This window comes from Garra rufa, chromosome 22, assembly GCF_049309525.1.
Source record: "Garra rufa chromosome 22, GarRuf1.0, whole genome shotgun sequence".
Taxonomy (NCBI): domain Eukaryota; kingdom Metazoa; phylum Chordata; class Actinopteri; order Cypriniformes; family Cyprinidae; genus Garra; species Garra rufa.
Window position 1 is genome coordinate 23,973,325 of NC_133382.1, and position 26,038 is coordinate 23,999,362.

Sequence of the window (26,038 nt, forward strand, 5' to 3'; positions counted from 1 at the left end):
GACGTTGAGCTGGACGATTGTGCTCTGCAGACGGACTGGGCCTGGCAGAATTTGCGAGGGTTGAGGGCGTCTGTCTATATGCTGAAAGTTGTAGATGGCAGGAAGAGAGGAATGTAGAGAGATTTTTTAGAGATGTAGAGATGTGCTGGGACAGACGGATGCACAGACACTGTGGATGGAAAGCAGTGGAATGAGAGAGAAAGAGAGGAAGAGAGAGAGAGGCGAGCAGGCGCAAGAGAACAGGATGCAGAGAGACAGAACCTGCTGGATGCTGCAGTGCATTTAAGTCGCGCTGCGGCTACAGCCCCCACCCACACCACCAACCCCCCCCCCCCCCCCTCCTCCACACACACACACACACACACACACACACACACACACTCACTTACGCACAGAGCAGACACGCACTGCCTCTCACAGCAATGTCGAACAGACTGATTACATATTTATTACGCTCTAGCCAGCAGTGCATTAAAACCAGATGCTTCGTACAATTATTGCCATCCTTTTGCACCTTGGGGACAAATGCATCCTGCCTCACAGCCTGGTTGTTTATTTCTTTATTTTTGGGAATTTATTTGTGCAAAGATTCGTATCTGTCCTATTAAAATAAACACTTAACCATTACCACAGTAAATGAATAAAATTACCACTACAACAGTACAAATATATTAGTGTATTATGTATATATTACATATATGTGGGTATATGACATACTGTAATGTATATATGTAAAAAAAAATATATTCATATATACACACATATTTGTGTAAAATGTAAATTTGTTATTTTATTATGTGAGTATATATATGTGTGTGTGTGTGTGTGTGTGTGTGTGGTGTATATTTAATAATATATATAGTTTATCTGAGTCTAATTTGTATCTAATGTATTATATTTGTTAATTTGGTAAAAAATAAATATATATATATATATATATATATATATATGTGTGTGTGTGTGTGTAAATATAATTATAGCATGTTAATACAATATATCATATATTCACCTTTATTATGAGGCTATATTAATATAATAACTTGTATATGTTATAATAATATGTTAAAATATATAAATATCTAAACATAAATTACTACATTTATATATAATTATATGTAAATATATAATATAAATACATACAATATTTTGCTATATAAATATATTTTTATATGTGTGTGTGACACATAATGTATAAATAAGGATCTAAAATGTATTTTCATATAAATGTATGCAATATTATTTATAGTATATATGTATTGTATATTTGTCACAGCATACAAGGAGGCAGAGACGGAGGTAAGTATAAAACATTAAAGGTGAGTTTATTGACAGAACGGTAAGTATTTTGCAGCAGGTTTTGAGGTGAGTATTCTTATCTGAGAAGTTCCAAAGTTCAGGTAAGTAGATCCAACGGAGAAAACAGGGAGACACAGAGTCCAAAACAGTCATGGAGATACAACAATCGCTGGGGATGTGGTCTGTAGACCAGACGCCGGTGAAGTGAACAGTCCAGGTTTATATAGGGGTGTGGTAAGTGAAATCAGGTGACTGGGAACGTGTGTGTGTCTTTTAATATAAGTTTCTACAATTATTTAACATAAATGTCTATAAATAATATATATATAGAGAGAGAGAGGGAGAGAAACAAGGATCTAATATGTATTTTAATATAAGGTATACTGTATGTTAACACAATGTGATATATATCAAAGACGTTGAGATATCTATGTCAAAAGAAATGTACAAAAGTTTTATCTTCATAGAAAGCACATTAAATGTAAGTAAAATGTCTACTTTTAAGGTTTAGAGTTTTTACATTGAATGACAGTGTAACACAATATTTATGTAAAAATTCAACCAGCATGCTTTTTCTAACTTTAACATATTAAAATATATAAATTGTGTTTTAAATAAGTAAAACAATCTAATTCTATATCAATTAAAAAAAGTGTAAAAATAACATCAATTTAAAGCAGTATTACACGTACTGTTTTTATGCTTAAACCATGATCAGTGGCTTAAACCCTTTTTTGTCTTTGACCCATATATGTGTGTGTCACAACATGGTTGTTGAAAGCACAGTTTTGACACACACACACGCACATAAAAAAATCTAACCAAAATAGCTGAATCATTCCTTACTTTTCATGCTAAAAATAAATTGAATTGTCAGCTGAAAGTCACAACTCAGCAAGAATTCTGTGGTGTGATGCAATCTGATTGGGTGAGGATAAAAAATACAAACCCACTTGGTGGCTGCGGATTGGTGAAGGATCACAGGATGAAGACTGACACAGAAAATAGAGGCTGTAAAAGACCGCTGAGGCCTGAGAGCAATAATCTCGGATGAGATCAGACAGGACACTCTCCCACTCCACTGTGCGTCAGATGGTCAGCTGTTTCCATGCGGGATTAAAGAGTTTACAGGCTATGAGTGAATGACATATTCTGGCCCATGATGACATTCTACATCAGTTACCAGACTGTGGAATTAACATATGAATCATCTTTTGAGTGCAAAAATGCATCCCAAAATAAGACTATGACTGATTGAAAAAGCACACAGTAAAGAAGGAGGCAAGCAAGGATTCAGCTTACAAGCTGTGCTGCTATCTCACCAACAGGAAAATGATCCTCAGTACTCAACATAACATAAACGTGCAGAAAATGGAAGCATCCATCAGGCTGTAGACTGCTGTGTAGTCTATATCTAAGCTGTTCTTCTACTGCCAGCATAACATAACAAAGAGCTGAAAATAAGCTGATACTGCGCTGTCAGAAGAGCTCAAAGGATCAGATTCCAAAGAGAAACACAGCACAAAAATATCACACAGAAATACATCCGAATGCATCTCACCTCTCTGCCAGTGCTTTGCAGGTGAACACAGCAGCTGTTCTCAGTTCCTCCACTGCAAACAAACACATGCCAGTCAGAACATGCTTTTATAGAAAACATACACCGTGTTTTTCTTCATGCTGGGATTTCCCATTGGGACTGATTTGAGGCACTGATCTATGAAAGCCCATTTTATGGAAGCCCGTTTCCTCCACTGAATAATAATAAAAAAAGGTTATTGCGACTTAACTTACAATTCTTACTTTTTTTCTCAGAATTGTGAGATAATAAACATGCATTTCTGACAAATTAAGTCAGAATTGTGATATAATCTCGCGACTGCAAGTTCAGTCAGAACTGTGAGATATCAGTCTTATTTTTCTCCTCAGAAATGGACTTTATAACTCACAATTTTGATTTTATATCTCACAGTTCAGAGAAAAACATTTCGCAATTACCTTTTTTATTCAGAAACGGGCTTCTATACCTACCGTAAGTGGACATGTCTTTGACACTCCAGCGAAGATTAATCTTAGTAATAGGAAACTGCTTTTTTTTTTTTTCACAGAATTGCGACTTTACATCTCACAATTCTGACTTCATAACTCGCAATTGCGACTATTTCTCCAAATTCTGAGATATAAAGTCGCAATTCTGACTTATAGCTCACAATTGCGACTTATCTTGACCTTTTTTCTCGCAATTGCGAGTTTACAGTCAAGCCGGAAATTATTCATAATCCTGGCAAATTCTGACTTAAAGTTACTTTTATTCAACCGGAAATGACACAGACTTCTCCCAAAAGATAATAAGATGTTGTACAAGAGGCATCATTGTGGAAAAAAAAAAAATACATTTCTCAGCTTTTATTTATATTTGAACAAAAAGTGGCATGTCCAAAATGATTCATACCCTTTGCAAACTGTCACAGTCTATGGGAAAATCCAAAGTTCTTTACCTTTCCAAATAGTCCAAGCTGTTCTAAAGCATCCTAATTACCCTGATTCATTGGGAACAGCTGTTTTAATCAACTCAACAGGTGAAAAACAGAAGCTCTCTGCTGTTGGTTTGTGGACAGTCATGGCTAAGACAAAGGAGCTCACTGAGGACCTGCGGCTGCGCATTGTGGCTGCTCACAAGTCAGGAAAGGGCTATAAGACCATATCTAAATGTTTTGAAGTTCCAGTGGCTACAGTGCAAAGTATTATTAAAAAATACAAGATGTTCCGCACTGTGAAAAATCTCAGAGGACGTGGTCGGAAGCCAAAAGTGACACCTGTGCTGGCAAGGAGGATAGTGAGAGAGGTAAAAAAGAATCCAAGGATCACCACCAAGGCCATCCTGATGAATCTGGGCTCTGCTGATGGTAACATCTCAAGGCAGACAGTCCAACAGTCACTGCACACCGCTGGGTTCCACGGATGCAGACCAAGGAGGACACCACTTCTCCAGATGAGGCACACAAAAGCCGCTTGGCCTTTGCAAATGCTTATCTAGACAAAGAAGAAGACTTCTGGTCTTCTGTTTTATGGTCAGATGAAATGTAATTGCTTGGCCACAATGATGTAGCCTTCATTTGGCATAAAAAAGGAGAAGCCTTCAACCCTAAGAACACCATCCCCACTGTCAAACATGGTGGTGGGAACCTAATGTTTTGGGGGTGTTTTTCAGCCGGTGGACCAGGGAACCTAATCACAGTAAACGGCACCATGAAACAGGAGCAATACATCAAAATACTCAACAACAACATCAGGCAGTCTGCAGAGAAACTTGGATTTGGGCACCAGTGGACATTTCAGCACGACAACGACCCAAGTGGTGAAGAAATGGTTAGCAGACAAAAACATTAAAGGAACACTCCACTTTTTTTGGAAATAGGCTCATTCTCCAACTCCCCCCGAGTTAATAAGTTGAGTTTTACCGTTTTGAAATCCATTCAGCCGTTCTCCTGTTCTGGCGATATCATTTTTAGCATAGCTTAGCATAAATCATTGAATCCTATTAGACCAGTAGCATCGCGTTCAAAAATGACCAACGAGTTTCGATATTTGTCCTATTTAAAACTTGACTCTTCTGTAGTTATATCGTGTACTAAGACCAGCGGAAATGTAAAGCTGCGGTTTTCTAGGCCGATAAGATTAGGAACTACACTCCTATTCCGGCATAACAGTCAAGGAAGTTTGCTGCCGTAACATGGCCGAAGCAGGCGCATTAATATCACACAGCGCCTGAAATTAGATCCCAGCTAGGTAACTTCCAATATGACCGGCGCTAAGTTTGTGTAATTCCGGTTGTTGCAGCTGTCAGAGTTGCAGCTGGTAAATTGTTAGTGGCTGGAAACCTGTGTGTGATTAGCTATGGTTATGTGCATTTTAAGGGGCTGTGAAAGTAAGTCGAAGACGTACTCTACTACCATGTTTCATAGAATTCTCACGAAAAAAAAAGAAGCAATTCCGACTAATGAATCAATGGCTGGCTGCTCTGAACATAGATCTCAAAACACCGTCAGAAACGATCAAGAAATGGCGTGTTTGCTCAAAGCATTTTGAACCGGATGACTATTTGGACAGTTTTACCGGTAACGTTACTACAGCACGGCGTCTAAAGGACACGGCCATCCCAACAATCTTCAGAGTACAGACAGGACAACGAGGAGCATCGCCCATGGCTGTAACTGTAACATGACTAATTGCTATTGTTGTTGGCTAACGTTACCTGTGAAATGCAACCCTGACGACTAGGTTTGGGCGAACAGTTGGCTTACAGTATTTGCTATGACCAAATTCCACGTGTCGGTGGTGTTTTAAAGTGAGTTTTGAGTAAAAGTGTACATCATGAATATAAGCCTGAAAATGCAAACTGACAGTATGCATTCAAAATCTTTATATTATATATTGTAGTGGTTGCAGGAATAACTTACTCTTGCGACAGCTGGCCATTAGGTCCACTCGGCGTGTGACGTTTTTTCCAGTTTATTTTGTCAAACCAGAAAAAAAAATCTACTACTGCAGGATGCACCATTGCATCCAAGTCCTCGGATGTTGCGACACATGCCACTTCCTCATCAGGTAGATTGACCCTTGCCATCGATGGCAATACCTGGTCCCACTCGCGACAACACAGGCACTCACTTTCAGTCAGCATGGGTTGGCAAGCCCCACCAGCTCGAATCTGCTCTCCTCATCCCTTCTGTCCCAGGCAGATCAGACACGCTTTCTTGTCTTTCTCGTTCCAAAACCTCAGCTTCAGTGAATTCTGGTTCAAATTGATACGGTTCAGGATCTGCACCAAAGTAAATATCTTCTAAATCGTCTCTCACAAATGTCTCCATGGCGAGGAACGCTGCCTGTGCATGCAGTTGGTCACGTTGGATATGTTGACGGAAGCAAGCATTTCAACATGTGCTGTGTGATATTAATGCGCCTGCTTCGGTCATATTACGGCAGCAAACTTCCTTGACTGTTACGCAGGAATGGGAGTGTAGTTCCTAATCTTATCGGCCTAGAAAACCGCAGCTTTACATTTCCGCTGGTCTTAGTACACGATATAACTACAGAAGAGTCAAGTTTTAAATAGGACAAATATCGAAACTCGTTGGTCATTTTTGAACGCGATGCTACTGGTCTAATAGGATTCAATGATCTATGCTAAGCTATGCTAAAAGTGATATCGCCAGAACAGGAGAACGGCTGAATGGATTTCAAAACTGTAAAACTCAACTTACTAACTCGGGGGGAGTTGGAGAATGAGCCTATTTCCAAAAAAAGTGGAGTGTTCCTTTAACGTTTTGCAGTGGCCCAGCCAGAGTCCTCACTCTTTTGAGAATCAGAATTGAGAATCTGTGAAGGGAGCTAAAGATCAGGGTGATGGCAAGGAGACCCTCCAACCTGAAAGAGTTGAAGGTCATCGCTAAAGATGAATGGGCAAAAATACCAGTGGAGACATGCAAAAAGCTGGTCAGCAATTATAGGAAGCATTGATTGCTGTAATAGCCAATAAAGCCTTTTTTATTGATTATTGAGAAGGGTATGAATAATTTTGGACATGCCACTTTTTGTTCAAATGTAAATAAAAGCAGAGAAATTGTTTTTTTGACGATGCCTCTTGTACATCGTCTTATTATCTTTTGGGTGAAGCCTGTGTCATTTCAATTAAAAAAAAACTTGCTGGTTAAATATAAGTAACTTTAAGTCAGAATTTGCCAGGTGTATGAATAATTTCAGGCTTGACTGTATATCACACAATTGTGACTTTATACCTCTCAATCTTGAGTTTATATCTAAATTCTGAGAAAAGTCAGAATTGCGAGTTTGTATCACGCAATTCTGAGAAAAAAAATTCAGAATTGTGAGATTAAAAAGTTGCAATAACCTTTTTTTTTATTTTTTGGTCAGTGGTGGAAACGGGCTTCCATACTGATCTTACTTACAACTCCTGTAAAGCAAATGAAAAGACAGAGTTTGAAAAATGTAGGCTGATATTGTGGTACTCTTGTAAACGAGAAGATAAGAAAATACTGAATAAAATTGTTAGTTTTGTTTTCTTTATGGACAAAAAGTATACTAGTAGCTTCATAAAATTAAGGTTGAACCACTGACGTCACATAGACTATTTTAACAATGTCCTTACTACCTTTCTGGGGCTTGAATGTGGTACTTACGTTGCTGACTTCTGTTTAATGCTTATTTTAGAAACTTAAATTTTAAAACTTAAATGCCTTGTACTAAAATCCTCTCTTATCTCAACATCCAAAAATAATTAATTAGATCAGATAATACCATCCCCCTCCTCTTAAGTAAGCATACAGGCTCTTTTCTGGTCAAGGTTGAGTCAGCCTAACAGATTTTAATAGACAGGAAGTCTGTGGTCAGAGTGCACGAAGCCTCGTTGTGAAGCCCAGGCTGAGAGCTGGTTGCTGGGCTTCAAGTGTCCGGCCCAGGAGACCCCATGTTTGTTGTCACAGCTGAGCTGCGCACTGTTGAGGCAGTCGAGCACAGACGTGAAGCCAGAGACCCTGAGGACCACCACACCACAGAGAAAATGCCTTCTTAGTTTGACAGTAACTCATTCTCTGTGTGTAAACCCCCACCTCGAGCAGTCTAAATCTAGTGCGACCTCTTGGTAGGTGGGATGTTTTCTCTCCAGGCTGAGAAAGAGCAGCTGATGTCTGCTCTGAAGATGGAGTTCGGGAGGGATGGTTTACGGAACGGGGTCAGCGCTAAGAACAAGGGCTCTTGTGTGTTATAAAAACTCCAGCCATTTATCACTGCAGACAATCTCTGGACTGGAAGCCGAGCATATATATAGCTTGCGCCGACATCTATTTCATTTTTTTTTCTAACTTCTGCAAACACAATTTTTGAGCCACGGAATATGAAATGTACACTCTTAAAAACAAAGGTTCTTTATTGCCATTTATGGATCCATGCAAATATATAATCTCTCTGGAATCTTTCCATCGCACAAATGGTTTCCTACATTGGAAAAAGTTTCTTTAGATTATTAAAATTCTCTTGACATTAGAAAAATAACGGTTCTTTTAAGAACTGTTCACTGAAAGGTTCTTTGGTGAACCCAAAAGGGTTCTTTCATGGCATTGCTATGCAGTTGATGCTTAAAAGTTTACATCCCCCTTTCAGAATCTGCTAAATGTTCATTATTTTAGAAAAATAAGAGGGATCATACAAAATGCATGTTATTTTTTATTTCAGGTCCCACAAATGGTTTTCCAGCATTTTTTTCTAACAATGATTGAACGAATGATTTTGAGATCCATCTTTTCACACTGAGGACAGCTGAGGGACTCATATGCAACTATTACAGAAGGTTCAGATGCTCCAGAAGGAAAAAAAAAACATGCATTAAGAGTCAGGGGGTGAAAACTTTTGAACAGAATGGAGATGTGTACATTTTTCTCATTTGCCCTAAATATCATATTTTGTCATTTAGTACTGCCCTTCAGAAGCTATAAAAGACAGTTCAGGACAAACAAGGGACTCATGAACAACTATCACTAAACAAAAAAAAACACAGCTGTGGATCATTCAGGTAACAACACAGTATTACGAATCAAGTGTATGTAAACTTTTGAATGGGGTGATTTTTATAAATTCAACTATTATTTTCTCTTGTGGACTATATGTAAACATCTTTTATGTGAAATATCTCATTCAGGTCAGTACTAAATAAACAATAACAAGCATTTTGTATGATCCCTCTTATTTTGGTAAAATAATGAACGTTTTGCAGATTCTGAAAAAGGGGTGCAAACTTGATAAAGATATTTTAAAACTTGTCCACAATAGAATAATAACGACACAGAGGAACACCACGTTGTTGGATTTTTTTTCCAGCTGGTGAATCATAAACAATCAGAGCATTGTTTCCTAATAATTCAGTGGACTGCATCAATTATCCTGCTTATATTATTAGACATTGTTTTTTCATCGAGCATTTTTAAGACATTTGACAGGTTTTTGTACTTGAAAAGCTTGTGTGTAGGATTAATTTGTTCAAAAACAACGCTGTTTTTACCTCACTAGTGAGAAATGCCATGTAGCTTTTAAGTTGCTAAACTACATTACAAATAAAATCGTGAGAGTGGCACTAATAACACATTTCTGTGCGGGTGTCTGTATAGAGGGTTTACACTTACGTCACCATGGATGTGCGGCCATATTGGAGATACCTGGATGTAAACAACAGCATGGATTGCACGGTTAATGTACTACTGAATATGTGGTTCTGCTATGCTGTCTAAACCACGGGGAAAAAACACGTGGAAGCTGTTAAATCATATAGAGAAGGACTTAGTAAGCAGAAAAGTGCGCAATATTTTGACAAACTAAAGTTAATAGGTGGTAAATATACGTATGAAAAGTGTTAATTAAGATATTAGCCTAATATTTCACCTACCTGACTGGAAATTATAAGAACAAACACAAATGTTGTCAAGATTCTTGACCTGGAAATCCTGGTTCAGTTTAGCCAGCCACAAACACCTTTTGTTCCTCAGACAGTTTTTTTGCACTCTTCTCCTTGATTTGTTATAACTTTTAGCAGTCTACAGTACTCCAAATGTTTTTCCCGGTCCGACCAATTTTTGTACAGCCCAAAACATGATAATAATTGACCCTTTTCTGCAGCAATAATCAGCAAAATATGCGAGTTTTGTTCAGTTAAATCAAAGTCAACTTTATTGTCAATTCTGCCACATGTACAGGACATACAGAGAATTGAAATTGCGTTACTCTCAGACCCATGGTGCATACAAGTAACATTAAATACAAACAGAAACTTTAAATGCAAACAGTAACATTAGATACAAAGAATAAATACTAATAAACATTAAATACAAACAGTAATATTAGATACAAAGAATAAATACAAATAAACATAATATATAAAATGAAAAACAATATACAAGTAAGGGCACATGGTAGAGAGTGCAAACCATGTAAACATGTAAACAATATAGTGCAACAGAGCTTGTAATGTGTAAAAGTGTCAGAGCAGTCTTGTAACTGTCTATGAGTAGGTGAGGTAGTTGGCAGACCAATGCTGCACAAAGTGACTGGTGCAGGTCAGTGTGTGCGTGTGTGTGTGTGTGTGTGTGTGTGTCAGAGTTCAGAAAGTTTGTGGGGCAGAAGAGGGGAGTGAGGGGAGTGGAGGCAGAGTAGGGAGAGAGTTGAGCTTCCTGGCAGCCTGATGGGTGAAGCTGTCCTTCAGTCTGCTGGTCCTGGCCTGGAGACTCCGCAGTCTCCTCCCTGATGGCAGCAGGCTGAAGAAGCTTTGCATTGGGTGGGTGGGATCGGCTGCTATGCAGAGGGCTTTATTGGTGAGACGTGTGCTGTAGATGTCTTGGAGGAGGGGAGAGGTACACCAATGATCCTCTCAGCTGCTCTGACTATGCGTTGGAGAGTTTTTTGGCAGGACGCATTGCAGGCTCCAAACCACACAGTGATGCAGCTAGACAGGATGCTCTCGATGGTTCCTCGGTAAAATGTGTACATGATGGGGGCTGGTGCTCTTGCTCTTCTTAGTTTGTGGAGGAAGTAGAGACGCTGCTGTGCTTTCTTGGCCAGTGCAGTGGTGTTGTTTGTCCAGGAGAGATCCTCAGCGATGTGCACACCCAGGAACTTGGTGCTGCTCACTCTCTCCACAGACGCACCGTTGATGGTCAGAGGAGCATGCTGAGTGTGCGCTCTTCTGAAGTCAACAACAATCTCCTTCGTCTTCTCCACATTCAGAGAGAGATTGTCGTCTCCGCACCACGTGGCCAGGCGGCTCACCTCACTTCTGTAGTTTGTCTCATCCCTGTTGCTAATGAGACCCACCACAGTCGTGTCATCCGCAAACTTGTTGAAGAGGTTGGAGCTGTGTGACGGAGTGCAGTCGTGGGTCAGCAGAGTGAAGAGGAGGGGGCACAGCACACATCCCTGAGGGGCCCCCGTGTTTAGAGTGATAGTGCTGGATGTGTTACTGCCGACCCGTACTGCTTGTGGTCTTCCTGTGAGGAAATCCAACAGCCAGTTACACAGTGAGGTGTTGAGCCCCAGCTGGATCAGTTTTTGTGTGAGCTGTTGGGGGATTATAGTGTTAAATGCTGAACTGAAGTCTATGAACAGCATTCGGACATATGAGTCTTTTTTGTCCAGATGTGTGAGTGCTGAGTGGAGTGCATCATCGATGCAATCATCATCGGTCGAGCGGTTGGGCCGATACGCAAACTGGAAGGGGTCCAGTGAGGGGGGAAGGACAGATTTAATGTGCTGCATGACTAGCCGTTCAAAGCACTTCATGAGGATGGGGGTAAGTGCAACTGGACGGTAGTCATTAAAGCAGGAAGGAGATGACTTTTTTGGTACCGGAATGATCGTGGTTGCTTTGAGACAGGTGGGGACAACAGCCTGGGAGAGTGAGATGTTAAAGATGTCTGTGAAGACATCAGTGAGTTCCACTGCACAGTCTCTCAGTACACGACCAGGAATGTTGTCAGGACCCGGAGCTTTGCGAGCGTTGATCCTGCTGAGGGATCTCCTCACACTGTCCGGGGACAGAGTCATCACCTGGTCACCAGGAGGTGGTGGGGTCTTTTGTGCAGTGGTGCTGTTTTGCACTTCAAAGCGAGCAAAGAAGGTGTTCAGCTCGTTCAGCAGGGAGATGGTGCTGTCACAGGTCTGTGGAGGGGGCTTGTAATCTGTGATGGTCTGTATGCCCCGCCACAGGCTCCGTGTGTCTCTGCTGTCATTGAAGCGACGAGATATTCCTCTGGAGTACTGTCTCTTAGCCTCTCTGATGCCACGGGACAGGTTGGCCCTAGCTGTCTTCAGGCTCGCCTCGTCTCCAGCTCTGAAGGCAGCGTTCCGAGCTTTCAGCAGCCTGTAGACCTCCCCTGTCATCCATGGCTTTTGGTTGGCACGGACAGTGATGGTTTTGGTGACTGTTACATCCTCAGTGCATTTGTGACCCTGGACCACAAAACCAGTCTTAAGTCGCTGGGGTATGTTTGTAGCAATAGCCAAAAATACATTGCATGGGTCAAAATTATTGATTTTTCTTTTATGCCAAAAATCATTAGGAAATTAAGTAAAGATCATGTTCCATGAAGATTTTTTGTAAAATTCCTACTGTAAATGTATCAAAATGTAATTTTTGATTAGTAATATGCATTGTTAAGAACCTAATTTGGACAACGGTGATTTTCTCAGGATTTTGATTTTTTTGCACCCTCAGATTCCAGATTTTCAAATAGACGTATCTCGGCCAAATATTGTCCTGTCCTAACAAACTATACATCGATTATTTAATGAGCTTTCATATTATATATACATCTCAGTTTTGTAAAATTTAACCTTATGACTGGTTTTGTGGTCCAGGGTCACATTTGTTAATGTAGGCTGTAACAGTCTCTGTGTACTCCTGGAGGTCAGTGGTGTTGTTGTAAGTGGCAGCCTGCTTAAACATATTCCAGTCTGTGGTGTCAAAGCAGTCCTGTAAAGCCTCTGAAGACCCCTCTGGCCTGCTTACAAACCGGTTTGGTGACTTTAACAAGCGGTCTGTAAGAGGGCATTAGCATAACAGAGATGTGATCAGAGGCACCGAGGTGGGGGAGGGGGAGTGCTTTGTAAGCTCCTCTCTGGGTGGTGTAAACAAGGTCCAGTGTTATTTCCCCGTGTTGGAAAGTCAATGTGTTGCTGTATTTTTGGAAACACACTCTTTAAGTCTGCATGATTGAAATCCCCAGCCATGATGAGAAAAGCATCAGGGTGAGCTGTCTGCTGCTCACTGATGTGCTGGTACAGTTCATATAGTGCCTCGCTCCTGTTGTTGTTGGAGGTGGGAGGGATGTACACAGCACACAGCAGTATAGCTGTATATTCCCTCGGTAGGTAGAAAGGCCGGCACTTAATAACCATAAATTCCAACACTGGTGAGCAGTATTTGCAGACTACAACAGCATCGCGGCACCAAGCGTCATTGATATAAACACAAAGTCCCCCCGTGACTGGGACACTGTCGCTGAGCCATGTTTCCGTGAACACAAAAACACAACAGTCCTTTACATTCCTTTGAGATGAACGTAGTAGTCGGATGTAGTCCAGTTTGTTGTCTAATGAGCGTACGTTGGCCAGAACGATGGAAGGGATAGCGGGTTTGTGTGGGCTAGCCGCTAGCCTAGCTCGGATACCTCCGCGCTTACCCCTCTTCTGCTTCCTCTCACACCGCTTGAGGCGCCTCCATTGTGGGCGAGGTGCAGGAGTGGGGGTCGGTGATTGAGTAGGCCTCCGGAGCAGACCCAGATCATTCAGCTCTTCAGCGTCCACAGAGTTCAATTTAAAAACTTTGTTTCTGCCGATGTCGAGCAAAAATGTTCGGCTATAAACGCGCTTAAGGGCAGATAAACGTGACGAAGACGTACAAAAACACTGCGACTTACAGGACGAAAAACACGAAAACACTGTTTGGTCGGGAGAGAGAGAAGCCGCTGCGTGTGCACGCGCCGCCATCTTGCTTTACATCTACATCTTAAGTGGCATTGTTTACGCTCAGTGCCATCAATATGGCCGATTGATGACGTGTCGTAAAAACACTCAAGTGTTGAAAGAGCAGTTTTACATAATAAAACATAATCTTGTGGCAAAAACATTTTTATTTGTATTATTTTTATCCTATTGTTTACTTTACGTCCTTACTAGCTCAGTGTCATTTTGGGTTTTGCTGTTGTAGGCAGTAACTGAAATAACTGAAATAATTTGGCAATTCACTTGTGATATGGTCAGTTAATGTGGTCAAACCCTTCCTGGAACTTCGTTCCCCATGCGTTTCCCTGAAAATAATTAATTCATCAGCCAGTCAAACTGAAGCATTCAACAACACTGTAGTATGATCTACTGTACTGTGCAAAAGTCTTAGGCCACTAGTATTTTTACCAGCTAAAAAATCTTTTGCTGTAGTGTGTCAGTAGGAAACATTTCTAAACATTCATTTTGCCATTAATTGTAATAATTTTTGTTTGCACAAGGAGTCTGACAACAGTCGGTGCTCCACACAGAGATCTGATCTCATTATCATCCTGTCTGTCTGGAATGACATGAAGAAACAGAACAAATTAAGGCTTAATCCAGAAGAAATGTGGCAGTGTCCCCAAGATGCTTGAAGAATCCTACCTGCAATCTACCTGAAAAACTATGCAAGTGTAGCTAAGGCAAAAGCTGCTTTAAACAAAGGACATTGATGAATTTAACTGTATTGTACAGCGTTAGCAGTGTATAAACTAAAGACTAAATAAGCAAAAGGAATTAACATTGATTGAATGGCACTTTGGATAAAGTAAAAACAGTATACACATGAAACTCAATCATATTCCTGCAAACAAGCATCAGGCATGATTGAGATTGAGTGTGGAAGGGAGCTGGAACTTTTCAAGTAGCACAATACATGGATTTAAGGTTGTTAACAAGCAGCAGATTTCCTCCAATTGTTGGAGGGTGTTGATACTGTCCAGGGAGAGGAGGGAAGGAGAAGGAGAGCGAGAGCAAGAGCAGGAGCGAGGGGGAGTGGGAACTGAGAGGGTGGGGAGAGAGAGGCATGCTGGTGAGGATACCGGCTGGTTTGGACAGAGAGAGTGAGAGAGAGAGAGAGAGGGAGAGAGGGGTGGGGAGTTTCCAGGATTGTTTAAGGCTACTTTTTAAAAACTGCCACCCGGAGGAACACTTTCAGTACCTCTGGAAAGCAAGATGGCCCAAACTCTGCCTCTACTGCTGTTGGCCGTGCTGAACTCTATGAGCTGCCACAGTGAGGTGAGGGCCAGGGACCCTGATGTGGAGGAAGAAGAGGGTGTGGGGATTGGAGGAAGGGCACAGCATACCTTTGGGACTGCTCACCTACCCTTGTCCGATGAACATCACGGCATCCCAAAGCCTTTAGATGACAATCCTCCAAACTCAGCGTCCACCTCAAGAGAGACTGTACATCCATCTGCACAGAGAGGGTGAGTCAAAATGACATGTTTCAAACTATATATATATATATATATATTTACACTATCAGTCAAAAGTTTTTGAACAGTAAGATTTGTAATGTTTTTAAAGAAGTCTCTTCTGCTCACCAAGCCTGCTTTTATTTGATTCAAAGTACAGCAAAAATTGTTAAAAAAATTGTAAAATATTTTTACTATTTATTTAACTGTTTTCTATTTGAATATATTTTAAAATGTAATTTATTCCTGTGATTTAAAAGCTGAATTTTTCACTTCCACATAATTTTACTTCCACATAATCCTTCAGAAATCATTCTAATATTCTGATTTGCATTTATTGTTATGTTGAAAACTGCTGAGTAGAATTTAAGAATTTCTTTTGTAACATTATAATCTTTTGTAACATTATAAATGCCTTTATCATCACTTTTTATCAATTTAAAGCATCCTTGCTAAATAAAAATATTAATTTCTGTCCTTTCTTTCCTTTCCAAAAAAAAAAAAATCATACTGACTTCAACCTCTGAATGGTATAGTGTATAATTTTACAAAGGCTTTTTATTTCAGATAAATGTTGATCTTTGTTTCTTTCTGTTAATCAAAGAATCCTGAAAATAATATACTCAACTGTTTTAAATATTGATATTATAATGATTTCTGAAAGATCATGTGACACTGAAGACTGGAGTAATGATGCTAAAATTTAGCTTTAATCACAGGAATAAAATTACATTTCAAAATATATTAAAATAAAAAACTGTTACAAAAATATTACAACATTTTGCTGTACTTAATAAACGCAGGCTTGGTGAGCATTACAGACTTCTTTAAAAAAACATTAAAAATCATACTGTTCAAAAACTTTTGACTGGTAGTGTACGCTCTAGAATTTTTTTATTTTATATTTATTTCCATCTTATATTTTTAGTGTAAATGATCATGTACATAATAGTACAAACTATTGAACAGACTGTATTTGTATCCCACACAGCTCTGTTTTCATTAGTATCATATTAAATATGCAGTTCACCCTGACTAACGTCCATTGTATTCTCCCTTTGTTCTAAAATGAATTTGCCCAAGAGGCTTGATTACAGTAATTTTACAATGAAATCACAAGTTGGGCTTCAGTGATCTAATCTGAAACAATTGCTGGGAAAGTATTACGTTCCAACACAGTGTGAAATCCAATATATACATACTGAGATGAAGGTCCTATATGTTTAGGAAGGATCTTGTGATGCAAATGTCCACTTCTAATCAGCTTTGGGACCCCTTTGCTGATTTCCTAAGGGTGGGATTCAACAAGAAATGAATTAGACTGGACTGAGCATGCTCAGTACAGCATAACACTGAGGCAGAGGACAGGTACCCCCACAGCTGTTTTCAAGGGCATTTACCTTTTAGTCTGAAGCAAACAAAAGAATATGAGCAACAGCTGTGTCCAGAAAAGACATAGGAGGAGTGCTAATCAAAAGTGTTTAAAGGAAAATAAAAGAGAGATAAAAAGAGGGGTAGAGATGAAAGAAAGGTAGACTGATGAAGGATGTTCAGATGTGGGTACATGGAGACAGATTAATGATAAAGCCATAAAGCAGCAGACAGGACTAGCATTCAGCCAAACTATGACCGAATCAGTGTCTGAATAGGGGCTGATGTTTTACTGGACAAAGGGACTATGGTTCAAGGTGGCAATGAGAGGAAACAGGACAGCCCACCACTATCTCATCTCTTTGTTTCTGCAGCGGATGCACAAAGGAAGGTCAGTTGAAAAAGCATGAGTAAGGGGTCGTTCGTGCAGGACATGAAAATAGAAGTGTTTTTACCTTGACAAGCCATCTTAAAAACGCTGATCCTCAGCTGCAGCTGAAAAATACAAAAATATCACAGAGATTAAAGATGACCATTCATACAGGAAAATTAAAAGAAAAAAAGGCATAATGTGTCCCATAGAAACACAATAAAACCTTTGAATATGTATGCATATGCTGTATGAACAGCGTCTAAAAAAAGCATCCAAGTCATGTGAGGGGAATAAACTGTGCATAAACAACACAGCCAGCAGAAAGATGAAAAATCCTGTTTATGTGTTTTTCTGTCAGCTCAGTTTAAAATGAAAACAGTGCTCATGCAACACGGTTTATACGTTACCAGCAATTACTGTTCGTCACTGTTGAGAAATGAGGCCACTAAAATGTTACACAACTTGTAGCGAAGAGCTGCCACCAAACATACCTTTAGTGGTATGTGGCAGCTTTTCTAACTGGGTCATTTTTTGCAAAATATGTTTAGGAAATATGGAAAAGCACAGACTTGCCAAAATAAGATTGAGGATGTGTAGACATTGTAATCAATGTAGCCTCATCAGAGTCTCTCTGATACAACAGAAAGCTAAAAACAAACGTAATGAACTGGCCAATGGAATGACATATGAAACTGTTTGTGTAGCGATTTATATCTAGCCCTGAGCATGTTGGAAAGGATACGACAGGAAAAAACGGACTTGAGAGCATATATCTTTATCAGTCTGTGATTGCCTGTAATCTCTGCTCTCAAGTTTCACTTTTCCCTTGTCTTTCTTGTCTTTTTAAATCATGTTTTATCTTCCCAAACCTCCTCTCTCCTGCCAGAAACTGGTGTGCGTATGTAAATCACCGTATGGTCACCACAGCCGTACTCTGTGCTACGGAAACTCAGACTGAGAAATCTGTGAACCCCTGTTCTGACGGAGGTCCTGACTGTCAAATCATCACGTGAGTCGCATAAACTCAAATCACCTCAGATCTAGGGCTGTTACCAACGATTATTTTGATAATCGAGTAATCTGTCGATTATTCTGAAAATTAGTTGAGTAATCATAATCACTTCATCTTTAATATTCAGCTATTTCTTTACAACAGAAATGCTACAGAAATGCCACTGTAATTTCTTGAATGTGTGAACATCAAAATGTGTAAACACAGAGCAAGGATATAAATGTTTATTTTGAAATCGCGATGAACAGTTACATATAGCATATTGAGAAAGGTTTAAAAAAGATTTAGCTTACAAATCTGATGAAATGGCAGATGCTGCATTTCCAGATACACTCAAACTCACAGCAATATGCAGAGATGGAGTTTGAGACACTTCACACCTGTAATGGTGTGTTCACACCAAACGGGAATTTAAATATTGCCGTGAATATATTACATACAAAGTCAATGCAAAGACGCAAATAGAAGTGAATTTGCGCCGAGCGACATGAATGAGAAATACGCAACGAGTTTGCCGCGAACGCGCAAGATTCGCCTCATTAGCATCTTTCTCGCAAATTCGCATTACTCCAAAACACATATAAATGCAGGATTAATACTCATCCTCCTCTGAATGGTGATGTGAACCCAAACACATCGGCGTTTGGCTTTCCAGCGTATTTAGGACTTCCACAAAAGGTACAAAGCAGCAATCACAGTTATCTCAACCATGGTTGATCACGCAAGTGACGCAAAAATAACATCCCACAAGTAATCTTGAGCGAGTGACGCGATGCTCATATTCGCTTCGCATTTTGTGTGAACTATAACTGTTTCCAGTACCGCCGCTCCCTATACGCAGAGTATGCAGTCTGCATAGGGCACCAACTCCCAGGGGGGCACCATCCCAGCTGCTCAAAAAATATATATTTTTATTATTTTATTATTTTTATTATTATTTATTTTAGTTTTTATATAGCCTATTATAATAATAAATTAATATTAATAATATACATATACAAATAAACAAAAATATAAACGTATATATTGCATTTTCTGTGAACGCAGAGTAGGCTAGTAAGCACACGTGATTACGCGCAGCGACGCGCCTTTACCTCTGTTTACGGCTGCCTATTTGGCCAAAAATGATGATAATAATCGATGAACAATATGCCTGGTCCTGGAAAGAGACATCAACAGTCCGGCGCCGAGAAACGAAAGAAAAAAAAGCCCAAGATGAAGCCCGTGCATCACTTAGGTACGTTCATAATCCTGTGAAACTTTATTTTATTCTGTCGACGTTAATAGTGTTTTAATGTCGGTAATAATTTCACGACTAACGCATCTTTCTTAATATGAATACAAGCAGATCTAAGTAAACAAAATGACTTAAAATGCATTATATTAAAACACTGAGGCAATAATGATTATTGATTAATAATGACCATATGGTGCCATTAAATAACAGTGTTAAAATACATAATCTAATACAAAATTAACAGTTTACATTACAATTTTAATAGAAATGCCTGAAAAGGGCACCAAAGGCCTGGTAAATGCAGTTGTTACACTTACATGATGATCGAATTCCTTGTTTAATATTGACCAAACATTTAATTAAAATGTCCACATAATCTTTCCTATCATTTCCTCAACAAAAATATGTGGACATCATAACCCTTGTCTGCTTTATTGTCAAAACTGCCACATGTACAGTGCATGTACAGGTGAAAACACAGAATAAAAATATATTTAAAAAAATACAGACAAATACAAATATTATATATTCTATAAAACACAATTTACAAGCATGGATATGATAGAAAGATAGATAAAAAGGCAGATAGCCATGGTTTTATCATAGTAAAACTACTTAATTTCCTTTTGTATGATTCTGAGATTATTAAATCAATCAGACAACTGTATTAATAAAATCATAGCCATTGGAGGTAACTCTTTTTTGTTGATAAAACTCTTGCTCTTGATCTTACTATTTCGCTCTTTATTTACCTTTTTGACCAAAAATAACTTCCGTAATATTTGGGGGAGGGGGCACAAAAGTAAATTTCTGCTTAGGGCACCCATTTGGCCAGCAGCGGCCCTGACTGTTTCTATACTCCAATTTAATTGTTTAAGCGTTTTTTATGCTCAAATCCTCATGTGAGTCCACAAACTCAAATAACCTCAGATCTATGGCTGTCACCAGCGATTGTTTTGGTAATCGAGTAATTGGTCGATTATTCTGATGATTAGGCTAATCAAGTAATCAGAATCACAATCTTTAATATTTGGCCAATTCTTTACGACAGAAATGCTACAGCCAATGTCATTTCTTGAATATGTGGACATCAAAACATGTAAACGCAGTGCAAGGGTTTAAACTTTTATTTTGGGATTATTTATCATATAAATTTCAGGCTACAGTAATGTTCTCTTCCATTTTCTAAGTCAACCAGACCTGTCCATAAGCTCTTCCCTGATTGGCTTGCACGAGAATGCATCATGCAAATTTTCCACTAAAGCTGAAAATTTTCAACTTGCCAGAAGATGAATAGAGGCGAATATCACGTGTTTGCAGCAAACACGTCACGCAGTTCGCTTCATTCTGGGCCCACGCATTTGTCCAGTTGAGAAGGGTTATTTTAGAGGGTTTATATAGAGGTGAATGCGCCTCTATTCTTGTCTTCGCATTGACTTTGTATGTAATCTACTCGCACAAATATTTAAATTCGCGTTTGATGTGAACACATAACAGTTTCTGTGGAGCAGCATTTGCTGTAAACTGAGCCGCTCTTACGTAACGCTCTCACGCACACAGCCTTGGAAAACGGTCTAATAATGTGTTTAAAAAATGATTTTCCGTGGAATGCACCACTTCCAGTATTTTGCCGGTTACCCGACACAGGCAAAACGATCTCAGATTTTTTAAATCGAGTACTCAAATTGAATCAAGGACTCATGGCAGCCCTACTTAGATCTTACATTTCTGCTTTGCTTTGCTTTCTGGATGATATTGATGATGATCAGGTATAGGCAGTCGTCAAGGCCTGTATACAAGCAGAAGCAGATAGCACTATCTTCTATGCACTGGAAGTGTTGCCCAGGATATGGAGGACACAACTGTTTGGAAAAAGGTAAAATTACATGCAAATATGATCCATTTCTGACATTTTTACTCAACAAAAGCATACGTATACAGTCTTCGGCCACTTTCAGAGGAACACATCAGTTCAGTAGCCCATCCAGTTTTGGTGACTCATCTGTTGCATCCTCTCTATCTTTATTTTCCAGACAAACCCCCAGAGGATGAGAAGCATGCTTTCAAGTCTGAGATTAATGACAATGGCAGTTCAGGCAAGTCTGTTGTTTTGAGCAAGGCTGGCTTTACCTTTAACCTTTCATACCTTTTCTTTTTCTGAGAGTTTGCTTTTTAAAACAACCTTTCTGACAAACAGAGGAAATATCTAGCAGGCCTTTGGCTCAGTGAGTGTCCTTCAACAGGAAAGGGAGAGTCAGCTGGCACTGGATGGCTTGAGAAGCAGTACCTTAAGCCTGCACACAAAAACAACAATCATGTTTAAGAATAACAACAACTTAAAGGGATCATTCACGCAAAAATGAAAATTTATTAATTACTCATTCTTATGTCACTCCAAACCTGTATGACCTTTGTTCAAATTAGAAACACTAATAAAATATTTTGGATGAAATCCAAGAGCTTTCTGACCCTGCATAGACAGCAATGGTCCTACCACATTCAAGGCCCAGAAAGGTAGTAAGAACATTGTTAAAATAGTCCTTGTGACATCAGTGGATAAACTGATGAAGCTACAAGAATACTTTTTTGCGGAAAGAAAACAAAAACTTACTTATACTCAATGTGTTTGTTTACAAGACTCTCATGTGTGCCAAACATTTTAAGCCTCGTATCATTAAAAAAAAGCATTCTTAGTAAAAATAATATTTGGTTTCATAATATTCTGTAATATTGGGACATTAAATATAACTTTCGTGAAGTATTTTAAGCACTGTAATCTTCTAGATTAGATGTCTGAAAATCTTTAACGTCTAAAATAACCCCTCTCAACTGGGCATAAGCGTGGGCCCAGTATTTACCCTCGAACTCTAAATGTTGCACTTAACTTCCTTCCCACATTCTCCCTCCAAACAAAATGTTTTTGTTCTTCTCTAGGAGGTAAAATGGAGACTGACCAATTGGAGGATGCAAATTGGGCTGACAAACCCATACAGGAGGCTCCCATTAAGGGTTATTCACCAAACCAGACTCCTTTTGGTAAGATGCCAAGTCTTTGGCCAGCAGACCTAAGCACACAGGAAAAACATGTAGACTGATTTCACAATCCAGAAGTGAAATGCTTGACTACTTACATAATGACGTCGTCTTCTTGAGGATATCCTCTCTTTCTTATAAACAAACTCCACAATGATGTAATCACCCACAGACGGAAGAAGACAGGGCAAAAAGTCATCAGTGAACCACATGCTCAAGATGAGTCATAGAATAGATGATTGGAAAGAGGTTTATTGCTTCTCCTGGAGTCTAGCCTCATTCATAGAAAATGTTATCTATAACCACTGAGCTCATTCTGTTTAAATGCAAATGAAGCCTATAATACAATATCCATCAAAAATGCATTAGCTGTAGTTAGTCAGATATTCAGCAACAGTGAGATGTCTGTTTAGGAGGCCTGTAAGGAAAGGGCTATTCCTGATAACAGCTCCACCACAGGGATATCCTCTAGGGACTAGGATTCTGGCAGGGAGACTGTCCGCATGAGCTCACCGATTTAAAGGTATTTCTGTGGCTCTTATGAATCAATATGCCTATACAATTTCCTGATAATTTACTCACCCCCATGTCATCTAAGATGGTCATGTCTTTCTTTCTTCCGTCGAACAAAAATTAAGGTTTTTGAGGAAAACATTCCAGGATTTTGCTTCATATAGTGGACTTCAGTGGGGATCAGCGGGTTGAAGGTCTAAATTGCAGTTTCAATGCAGCTTCAAAGTGCGCTACATGAGCGCAGAGCTAGTGCAAGATGATTATTTTTGGTTGAAAAGTATGTAAACCTTTTTTAGAAAATGACATATCGCTTCACTACACAGGACCCTTATTCATTGGCTGGGATCATGTAGAGCCCTTTAAAGCTGCATTGAAAAATTTGGACCTTCAACCTGTTGAACCCCGTTGAAGTTTACTATATGAAGAAAAAACCTGGAATGTTTTCCTCAAAAATCTACATTTCTTTTTGACTGAAGAAAGAAACACGTTAACATCTTAGATAACATGGAGGGGAGTACATTTTTATTCTGGAAGTGAACTGATTAAGAGTGGCTTGTTATCAATATTCCAGGTGCCAGAGAAGGGATCCCTACCTCTCAGCCTTTGCCGTTCCTTGATTCGTCCATTCTGCTGTCAATGCATCAGTTAATGTCAACTATGATGAGTCAGCTTCAACCAGTGCTAGAAAGCTTTAATCAAACACTGAAGCATCTGTCTAGAGAGGTGGACGCATTGTCTCAGGACTTGCAGCAGTTGCGGATGGAACAAGAAGACAACAGGTCCTTCAGAAGGGTTGAAGGACATAGTGAACCTGTTGAGAAGAGACTAGAGTACAGCCATCTCCAGATCAGTCAAATGAAAACCCAACTGGATGCACAGAAAGACCAGATGGAAAGGGCCTTTCAGACCCAGCAAGAAATGTTGAAACACAACCTAACAAAACTGAAGGAAGAGATGGATGATCAGATCAGTCAAAGTCAGGATGCACAGGTCATGCATTTTCTATAAATATCTAGTCAAAAATCTTACACATTAAAAGAGTGAATAAATTAATAAATAATGTATTTTTGTTATACCAACAGGTGAATCTCCAGTCTCTAACCGATTTGGTTGAGGAGGTGAGACTCGGCCAGAGAAAGCTAGAAGGAGCACTGCAGAGAGAACGTGCTGAGTTTGTCAATCCAAGTGGATCCCAGCCAACACAGGCATCAGGAGTGTGGGAGGCCATCACTCGTCTAGATGAGAAGGCACAAAGTAACTCTGCGAAGCTCAGCAGCTTGTCTGAGATGTCTAAGGACTCTGATAGAGCAGTCCGGGCTCTGCAAAGAGACCAACTGAACCTGGGACAGAGCCTAGAAGAGGTCAAACAACGCACTGAGGTCCACTTTGCAGAGACAGGTCTGGAGGTGGAGGCTACTCGTGTCAGGGTGCTCAACAGCATCGCTGAGCTCACAGCTAACCTAAGTGCACACGAGGGTCAGTTGAAAGAAATCGATTTTTACCTGGACAACATCTATCAACAATTACAAAAAAATGATTCGGTATTTGGCGAGCAAGCCTGTAGCTGTAAGTCAATTGGCAGTTCACTGGCCAGGTTGGAACTAGAGGTGGCTAATGTGACAAAGTTAGCAAAACAGAACCGACTTGCACTTGAGGAGGCAGATCTAGAAAGGAATCAGGTTACCGAGATGGAGGATCTTCATCAGGGCCTGCTGAATATAAAAGAATCATTGGCCTTTGAGCAGGGCAGAAGCAGGAGTCTTCAAGACAGTATGTCCCAGCTACAGGCTTCACTCCTGGACAGCAAGCATGAGATCGGAGGCCTGAGACAACGAGATGAAGACAAGTCAAATGCAATTCAAGGCCTATCATCTGCCTTCTCTTCCCTCCTGAATGATGCTATACGCCACTCTGATGTCCTAGAAGTGCTCCTCGGAGAGGAGGTCCTAGAATTCTCACACTGGTCAAATAGTCAAAAGAATGAGCTTAGTATTCCAGATCTTTTACAGAGAATGGATGTTATGCAGCAAAAGATTGAAACACAAGATAGGATTCTGGCCTCGCTTCGGAAAAAGCATCCTGATAAAGATGAGATGAATAGCGATGACCCGGTGACATACTTAGAAGAGACAGGTACAAATATCCAGCAGAGAGGTCCTGAAAGTTACCAGTTCTCTTTACCAGACTCTTCGACTGGAGAAGAGGATGCAGACTACTCAGTCAGTGACTTCTGGAGTCTAGGAAAAGAGGTGGAGCAGTTAGCAAGTAGGATAACCATATTGGAAGAGCGCTGTGGCAACTGCACTGAGCCCCCTGGTGGCTCCATTGTGGAACTGCAAGCAGATATAGCATCCCTACGTCAGAACCTAGAGGACCATTTGAGAATGTTTCAAAAACTGTTCAGTAATACAGAAGAACTAGCCAGCTCGAGTAGAAGTCTGAATCTGGATGAAGTCTGGAGGCTGGTGAGAAAGAAAGAAGGAAAGAGAAGAAGGGGGAGCCAAAGGCAAGAAGACCTGATCAAAGGAGAAGAAAAGTCTTTAAGTGGGCGAAGTAAAAGATACATAGAAATAGGTAAGAGATTTTGTTAATACGGTTATTTCATTTGCCATTAGTTTTGAACATGAATGAAGACCTGTACAGTGTACATACAACAACACTGCCCCTCAGTGGACAATATTAAAACTACATCATGACAAAGCATATTTTCTCTAACTGAAAATTATATTTTTTACCTTAAAATCAGAAAATGCTCAGCCACCACATTCCCCTGTGGTGTTCATCACAACCCTGGACTACAGAAGAGGACCAAATAGGGAGCTCACATCGGAAAACATGGCTGTAAACTACGGTGGTACTTTTAATCCCACATCAGGGGTGTTCCAGGCCCCCGAGACTGGATTCTATCTCTTTTTAGTGACCTTAGACTTTGAGAGAGGTGTTTCATTGGCTGTACTCAAGCGCAGTGGAATTCCAGTGGCCTCCATCAGACAGGAACAAGGGGGAAAAAGGGGACCGGTGAGCCGAGCCTCCCTGCTAGAGCTTCGGCAAGGGGAGACAGTTACTTTAGAATTGATGCATGGATCATTACGAAAAGCGCAGCCTGGGGACAACACACTGTCTGGACTATTGCTCTTCATTACAGAACACAAGGACACGCTGTGAAGAGAACTGGGTGAGTG

At 40.0% G+C, this 26,038-nt stretch overlaps 1 protein-coding gene across 1 annotated transcript; it reads left to right on the plus strand.

Moving 5' to 3' along the window:
• The first annotated feature begins 15,051 nt into the window (after positions 1-15,051).
• On the plus strand, positions 15,052-26,032 carry mmrn2b (multimerin 2b). Its single transcript, XM_073827706.1, has 8 exons — positions 15,052-15,329; positions 17,948-18,070; positions 21,080-21,186; positions 21,344-21,424; positions 22,245-22,346; positions 23,428-23,846; positions 23,939-25,430; positions 25,603-26,032. The coding sequence occupies exons 1-8, from the start codon at positions 15,076-15,078 to the stop codon at positions 26,019-26,021; spliced, it is 2,997 nt and encodes a 998-aa protein (XP_073683807.1). The 5' UTR covers positions 15,052-15,075; the 3' UTR covers positions 26,022-26,032.
• Positions 26,033-26,038: the final 6 nt, after the last annotated feature.

Bases quoted from the DNA above. Each gene is read 5' to 3' on its own strand.
- mmrn2b (XM_073827706.1), top strand. From the start codon at position 15,076: ATGGCCCAAACTCTGCCTCTACTGCTGTTGGCCGTGCTGAACTCTATG. The intron at 15,330-17,947 runs GTGAGTCAAAAT...CTCTCCTGCCAG, and splicing joins CATCCATCTGCACAGAGAGG to AAACTGGTGTGCGTATGTAA. The intron at 25,431-25,602 runs GTAAGAGATTTT...CCTTAAAATCAG, and splicing joins TAAAAGATACATAGAAATAG to AAAATGCTCAGCCACCACAT.